Source organism: Pteropus vampyrus, unplaced genomic scaffold (genome assembly GCF_000151845.1).
Source record: "Pteropus vampyrus isolate Shadow unplaced genomic scaffold, Pvam_2.0 Scaffold90, whole genome shotgun sequence".
In the NCBI taxonomy this organism is placed as follows: Eukaryota; Metazoa; Chordata; class Mammalia; order Chiroptera; family Pteropodidae; genus Pteropus; species Pteropus vampyrus.
In genome coordinates, this window is record NW_011888871.1 from 2,599,600 (window position 1) to 2,607,876 (window position 8,277).

The window sequence follows — 8,277 nt, forward strand, 5'->3', positions numbered from 1 at the left end:
CATGCGTTTAGCAGTTATCGGTTAGGGACCATGATGTGCAAGGACTGGGCAAACAGCTGTGACCAGGACAGGTGGAGAGCCTGCTCTTGTGCAGCTGACATTCCAGGGGACAAAGAGACAAAGGAAGTAGACAACTCAAAAAACAAGCTATTTGGGGTAAAGGTAACAAAGTGAAGAAGTGAGTGGGGGAGATGAGAGCGTGATGGGGACAGGATGATCAGGGAAGACCCCCGAGGAGTGACTTCTGAGTGACTTTTCAGTTCTTCATCCTCTGAGAGTGGAGGATGGAGGGGAAGGGTGTAGTATCTGTTTAGAAGTTTGGAGGTGGGCAGAAGGTGAGTGAGGTGGTACCCGACAGCCCTGCTTCTGGCTGAAGTCACACCCACATGTCCCTGAGGGATGTGCATGGCAAACTCACACACTCTCTCAGCCGCCCAGTCTCCTCTTCAGGGTCAGCTCAGGATGTCAGGGCCCAGAGACATCTTAGGACCCTCGGCGAACAAGGAGGGCTCTCATGGAGTATGGACAAACAGAGGTTAGCTGCTGCATTTAAAAAAGGAACAACGCCAGACACAAAAGCCTGCACATTATATGATTCCATTGTCTATATCCAGTCTCGACAAATCCATAGAGACAGAAAAATAGATTAGCGGTTGCCAGGGGCTGGGAATAAGGAAATGGGGAGTGACTGCTGATAGGTTTTCATTTAGGGGGATGAAAAGGTTCTGGGACGAGGTAGTGGTGATGGTCACACAACAGCAAGCACTCGATGCCACTGAAATGTACACATTAAAATGGTTACAATGGTAAATTTTCTTTTGTAAGAATTTTTAACACAGTAAAAAAAAGAGAAAAAAGGAACAATGTTTCTTTTCCTGACTACATGTCATATAAGCTCACTGTAGGAAAAATGGAAACGACTGAATTATAAAAAAATCCAAATCACTGTAAAACTTAGTGCATATTTCATCTGCACAAACACATGTATAATTATATATAAAAAATGTCATGCTATGTGTTCCATTCAATTATCTGTTTTTTTCACTTGCCTGTTTATCACTTTTCCATGTATTGTATAACAGCTTTATTGAGCTATTACTCACATGCCGTATAATTTACTCATTTCAAGTGTACAGCAATGGTTTTTAGTGTATTCACAGAATGGTATTACCAGCACTGCAGTCAACTGCAGAACATTTTAATCACCCCAAAAAGAAACCTTGTACCCCTTAGCTGTCACTCCCCATTTTATGTTTTTAAACAAAGATTAACAGCATCATTCTCACTGGCCAAAGAGTACCACGTTGCCTCAAATCTAAAACGCTGTCAATTGCAAGATGCACCATTGTTTTATTACCTCTAAGAAAGAAAAAATCCCTGCCAGTTAACCCATGACACATGCTTCCTTAGTACCTTCTTGTCACATAATTTAGTCATTATTGAAAGAGGACTTTTAGTCTTATTCGGACATATTTAGCACCAGCGATGCACAGAATTCAATGGACGTAACAACATGAACACCTATGACCAGATTCACACATGCGCAGGAATGACAGTTACTCATAAGACACATGCTCATCTCGGAGATGTTAAAACGTGAAGAAATACCCTAGCATCGACGATGTCCATATTGCAGAGTATGGAGCGAACTTGGCTACATAACATCGGGAGTCAACTCCACTAACATGTAGGAAAGGAACCTGTGTGCGGGACAGTTCACAGCATCAGTGCTGGAGACCCAAGAAAAGATCGGCGACCCGGAGCACAGCTGTCCTAAAGCATCCGCCAGGAAGCGTGTGCTAACGGCGTGCTGTGGGCCTCTGTACTGCCCTGAACAAGCTCTGCCGTCCCGCCTCTCTACGACATTCCTTCAAGGGCCAAAGCCCTGGACAAGAGCCTCCAGGTGTGAAAGCTACAGCACAACTGCCAGGGTCTTGCCTCCCACCATTTGGAGTTTCCTCCCTTCTTGGCTAAATAGCCAATAAACTACAAATATCCCCCAAATAAGTGTGCTGCACGCCCATTTCCATCGGCCACCCAGACTCCGCTGAGATTAGCCCCAGCTGGTTTGTACACAAACATGAGGAGCACAGAAGTCCAAAGAAAGCACCAAGGGAGTCCAAATGCAGGGCTAAGCATGCACTCCAGGGCTTTTTTGTGAAGCCAGAATGTTCTCTGTGGGATCTCTCAGCCAACGGTGTAGTAGAAGGGAGAATAGTATTATAATAATAGTAACTAGCAATTATGGAGTGCCTGGCACACATTTATGTTCTTGTAACGATTGCTTTGCTTCTTAAAATATTCGGTAGAAGGGCCTTTTCTGGGCTCGAGTCCTGACCTTGTGATCCTAGGCAAGTCCCTTCACCTCTACGGCCTCAGTTTCCTTAAATGTAAAAAGAAGGTCCTAGCTGGCCCATGTCATGGGGCTGCTGAGGTTTCAAATGAAGTGATTGAGTAGGGCGCTTATCCCTGGGCTCGGGCAGGGCTGCTGTGTCAGCTAAACTGAGGGAGGGATGGAGGGGCCAGCGATTCCCTGGGTCCCTTGTGACCTTCACAGGATCCTTCCGTGCAGGTGGATGAGATCTTGGGGGACCAGCTGACTGCCAAGGAGCAGGTGTTCACTGCACTGAAGCAGTTTGCAGCCGAGCAACGGGTGGATGACCTGGTGTGGGCGCTCACCCTGGCACTGCCCCGCGAGGCCCGTGGGCCACTCCTGGACAACCTCAGGTACCTCAGCCGGTCGGCCGGGGTGGGGTGGGCAGGCAGGGTGCGTCTCACTCAGGGAGGTCTGCTCTCCCACCGCCGCCCCAGGCACTGCAGCCGCGTAGCCTGCTCCTGAGCTGGACTCCTTCAGTCCCAGAGCAAGGGTGGGCCAGTGCTCCCTGAGGGATGTGCATGGCAAACTCACACACTCTCTCAGCCGCCCAGTCTCCTCTTCAGGGTCAGCTCAGGATGTCAGGGCCCAGAGACATCCCAGGACCCTCGGCGAACAAGGAGGGCTCTCATGGAGTATGGACAAACAGAGGTTAGCTGCTGCATTTAAAAAAGGAACAACGCCAGACACAAAAGCCTGCACATTATATGATTCCATTGTCTATATCCAGTCTCGACAAATCCATAGAGACAGAAAAATAGATTAGCGGTTGCCAGGGGCTGGGAATAAGGAAATGGGCAGTGACTGCTGATAGGTTTTCATTTAGGGGGATGAAAAGGTTCTGGGACGAGGTAGTGGTGATGGTTACACAACAGCAAGCACTCGATGCCACTGAAATGTACACAGTAAAATGGTTACAATGGTAAATTTTCTTTTGTAAGAATTTTTAACACAGTAAAAAAAGAGAAAAAAGGAACAATGTTTCTTTTCCTGACTACATGTCGTATAAGCTCACTGTAGGAAAAATGGAAACGACTGAATTATAAAAAAATCCAAATCACTGTAAAACTTAGTGCATATTTCATCTGCACAAACACATGTATAATTATATATAAAAAATGTCATGCTATGTGTTCCATTCAATTATCTGTTTTTTTCACTTGCCTGTTTATCACTTTTCCATGTATTGTATAACAGCTTTATTGAGCTATTACTCACATGCCGTATAATTTACTCATTTCAAGTGTACAGCAATGGTTTTTAGTGTATTCACAGAATGGTATTACCAGCACTGCAGTCAACTGCAGAACATTTTAATCACCCCAAAAAGAAACCTTGTACCCCTTAGCTGTCACTCCCCATTTTATGTTTTTAAACAAAGATTAACAGCATCATTCTCACTGGCCAAAGAGTACCACGTTGCCTCAAATCTAAAACGCTGTCAATTGCAAGATGCACCATTGTTTTATTACCTCTAAGAAAGAAAAAATCCCTGCCAGTTAACCCATGACACATGCTTCCTTAGTACCTTCTTGTCACATAATTTAGTCATTATTGAAAGAGGACTTTTAGTCTTATTCGGACATATTTAGCACCAGCGATGCACAGAATTCAATGGACGTAACAACATGAACACCTATGACCAGATTCACACATGCGCAGGAATGACAGTTACTCATAAGACACATGCTCATCTCGGAGATGTTAAAACGTGAAGAAATACCCTAGCATCGACGATGTCCATATTGCAGAGTATGGAGCGAACTTGGCTACATAACATCGGGAGTCAACTCCACTAACATGTAGGAAAGGAACCTGTGTGCGGGACAGTTCACAGCATCAGTGCTGGAGACCCAAGAAAAGATCAGCGACCCGGAGCACAGCTGTCCTAAAGCATCCCTCAGGAAGCGTGTGCTAACGGCGTGCTGTGGGCCTCTGTACTGCCCTGAACAAGCTCTGCTGTCCTGCCTCTCTACGACATTCCTTCAAGGGCCAAAGCCCTGGACAAGAGCCTCCAGGTGTGAAAGCTACAGCACAACTGCCAGGGTCTTGCCTCCCACCATTTGGAGTTTCCTCCCTTCTTGGCTAAATAGCCAATAAACTACAAATATCCCCCAAATAAGTGTGCTGCACGCCCATTTCCATCGGCCACCCAGACTCCGCTGAGATTAGCCCCAGCTGGTTTGTACACAAACATGAGGAGCACAGAAGTCCAAAGAAAGCACCAAGGGAGTCCAAATGCAGGGCTAAGCATGCACTCCAGGGCTTTTTTGTGAAGCCAGAATGTTCTCTGTGGGATCTCTCAGCCAACGGTGTAGTAGAAGGGAGCATAGTATTATAATAATAGTAACTAGCAATTATGGAGTGCCTGGCACACATTTATGTTCTTGTAACGATTGCTTTGCTTCTTAAAATATTCGGTAGAAGGGCCTTCTCTGGGCTCGAGTCCTGACCTTGTGATCCTAGGCAAGTCCCTTCACCTCTACGGCCTCGGTTTCCTTAAATGTAAAAAGAAGGTCCTAGCTGGCCCATGTCATGGGGCTGCTGAGGTTTCAAATGAAGTGATTGAGTAGGGCGCTTATCCCTGGGCTCGGGCAGGGCTGCTGTGTCAGCTAAACTGAGGGAGGGATGGAGGGGCCAGCGATTCCCTGGGTCCCTTGTGACCTTCACAGGATCCTTCCGTGCAGGTGGATGAGATCTTGGGGGACCAGCTGACTGCCAAGGAGCAGGTGTTCACTGCACTGAAGCAGTTTGCAGCCGAGCAACGGGTGGATGACCTGGTGTGGGCGCTCACCCTGGCACTGCCCCGCGAGGCCCGTGGGCCACTCCTGGACAACCTCAGGTACCTCAGCCGGTTGGCCGGGGTGGGGTGGGCAGGAAGGGTGCGTCTCACTCAGGGAGGTCTGCTCTCCCACCGCCGCCCCAGGCACTGCAGCCGTGTAGCCTGCTCCTGAGCTGGACTCCTTCAGTCCCAGAGCAAGGGTGGGCCAGTGCTCCTGGGAAGGGCAGCTCTGCCCGGTGCCAGGTCGTCAGGCTGAGTGAGAAAGAAGGGGCTGCTAACCGTTGGGCGGGGACAGGCACAGAGGGCCCGATCTGAAGTCACAGCCTCCCCTGTTCTATCCCCAAACCTAGATGGTAGAAATCAACAGGATGCCAAGATACTCCTAGTTCTCTATGGAGACAGTGCAGTGTGGCTCATTGTGAAGTCCAGGGTTGTGCTGCGTGGGTCCCTGACACCAGGGTCCTCTCCACCCTTTGATGATGCCGGCTGTGTGCCACGATCTCACCAGGACCCTAGAGGAACACTCTCTGAATCCCCCCAGCACGATTATTCGTCCCGTTTCACAAAGTCGGACTGGGGTTCAGAGAGGCTAAGAGGCTGGCTGGAAGCCACACAGCTCAGGACGGGCAGGCACAGGAGCGCGGACGGAGTCAGCTGTGCGCTTTCTGCTCTTCCGCTCAGCCTCGGACCCCGAAGTTTATGCTTCAGGGAAAAAAAAATCTCCCGGTGTCCCCACCTGAAGTGGCCCAAGGACTCTCCTGGGCCCCCTCCCAGCTTTTCCTGCCAGGGTGTCACTGCCCGACGCTGCCCAGCTTTGATCAGGTCCCCCTGGGCCTGCGCTGCGTTCCCTGCGGGGTTACTGCGGGGGTCCTGCGGGGGTCCCGCGGGGGTTTTTTCCCTCTTCGCCCCGCCTCCCCCGGCTGTGACTGCTCTCCCGCCCCTGCCCCCCCCCCCCCCCCCCCTGTGACTGCTCTCCCGCCCCTGCCCTCCCCTCCCCCTTCCTGGGCGCAGCCCGCCCCCTCCCCTCGCTGCCATTCACCCCGCAGCCTGCCCCTCCCTCTGGGCCTGGCCAATGTCAGGGACGGGGCTGGCCACCACCCATCCCCCCGCCCCCCCAAGCCCTGGCGGGCGCAGCGCCTCGGCTCTGCAGCGGAGCACAGAAGGCCACCGAAAGAGGCCACCATGAGCTGCCTGGGGTGAGTTAGGGGCCCGCCCCTTGCTGGGAAAATCCGGAGAGGAAAAACAAGAAAGTTATTTCTGGAGCCGAATTTCGGATGGAGAGGCGATGGGTGGGCAGCCCCCCGCCCCCCTCCGCCAGGGCCGTGCCAGGGACGAGCGCGGCGGGCTGTCCCCTGGGAAGTTGGCACACGTCTCAAGGCTGCGAGCATCCGGACTCCGCCGGAGGTCCCCTCTGTTCCCTTGGCCTCCCTTTGGTGGTGCCCGGCTTCTGTCCCCGCCGCCGCTGCCGGAACAGCCCCCACGCCTGCCTTTCCAGTCTGCAGCTGGTCCCCAAGCGACCAGCAGCGGGTCAGGAAGAGCCGGGGTGGGGGAGGCGCCCCCTTGGGCGCACGATGTGGAGCTTGGGAAGTGGGAATCCTGGACAGCTGGGGTACCCGTTCCCCGCAGCATCCTCGGGGCGCTGCTGGCGAGGACGAAACAGCAGCCTCTGTAGTCAGCGCGTGTCAAGTGCGACAGGAAAATTGGGGAGACTGCTAGAGGAGGGGTTGGCGCCCCGCTGGGCTCTCCTGGGAGTGTGGCTTCAGCTACTCTCACCCCTACCTCCCCCCAACCCCAGGCTCTGGTGGCCCAGGGGTGCAGTGATCCCCCACCCAGCACCTTTCCAACAGAGCTCAGGGGGGCGTGGAGGAGTCACGGACACAGCTGTGATCCCCAGGGCAGAGTGCTGTTGGAGATAGCCAAGGGCTACATCATCAGGGGGCAACCAGGGCGGGCTCCTCGGAGGAGGCAGCAGGTGCCAATGCTGTGGCTCAGGCAGTGACTAGTGGGGTCTGGTGGTGTGTCCTGTGGAGATGAGGGAGTTCTTCAGGGCCAGGCATCTAGCCACAGGGGTGGACCCCTGAGCACCAAGGTAGGGTGGTGCCACACAGGCTCATGGGTTCCCAACACTGGATGCCCAACAGCGCCCAGCTGTGAACCATCCTGCATTGGGGAAGGGGCCTTGAAGACCTACGGCTGTGGCCCTGGGACCCTCTTCCGCCACATCGAGGAAAGACAAGGTTTAAATGAGACTCTGAGCAGCAAAGGGGAGGTGAAGATACATGTGCGTGCGTGTGTGTGTGTGTGTGTGTGTGTGTGTGCGCGCGCGCGCGCGCGTGCACGCGCGTGCTCAGTAGAGGCTGGAACCCATCTAAATCACCCTGTGGCCTCTGAGGGGTGGTCCCAGTGGCCAAAAGGAAGGCTTGAGGAGAAAGAAGCAGCTGGGCCATTTAGTACACAGTAGCCAGTGGCTCCGTGTGGCTATTTAAAATTAAATTTAATGAGTATTAAATACAATTTAAAATTCAGCTTCCCAGTCTCACTAGCCACAGTTCAAGTGCTCAGTAGCCACACGTGGCTAGTGGCGACCGTTCACATCACTGCAGAAAGTTCTTGGGCCAGTGCTGCGTGAGAGGGAGATTGGGGTCAGTGGCAGCAACACCAGCAATGGGTCTCATCTTCCTTGACAATGGCAGCTAATCCCAAGGCTCCAAGCCTAATTTGGGTCTGTCCCCAAAGGGATCCCAGTTTGATGAAGTGATAAAATGGCTTTCTAATTAGGACAAACCAGGCACTTTGGAAAGTGTGACGTGGTTAGCAGGGAACAGGAAAGCTCTATCAGCTTTAGGGTCTGCTAGTGTTTCAGGAAATAAGCGGGGGGCGAGGGGGGCAGGCGAGGGGGAAGGGGTAGCAAAGGAGGTGGTGGAGGAAGCTGGAATTTGAAATCCCCACAGACCTAGCTTGAACCCCAAGTTCACTCACTAGCTGTGCGACCTTGAACAGGCTCATTGACCTGTACCGTGTATCTATAAAATGAGACAGTAGTACCTACATGTCCCCAGTGGGGTTCTCGGAGGGAAATAACGTAAATGAACTCTGCCAGCTGCAAGCCCAAAAGAGATTA

General features: G+C 52.2%; 1 protein-coding gene across 1 annotated transcript in view; it reads left to right on the forward strand.

The window, feature by feature from the left end:
• The window catches only part of GRID2IP (Grid2 interacting protein), a 33,526-nt gene that overhangs the window by 3,503 nt on the left and 21,746 nt on the right, over nt 1-8,277 (forward strand). The window contains exons 2-4 of the mRNA XM_011363892.1: nt 95-162; nt 2,573-2,749; nt 5,062-5,238. Of these exons, the coding sequence (XP_011362194.1) occupies nt 95-162; nt 2,573-2,749; nt 5,062-5,238 (422 nt within the window). The remainder of the gene's footprint in view (nt 1-94; nt 163-2,572; nt 2,750-5,061; nt 5,239-8,277) is intronic.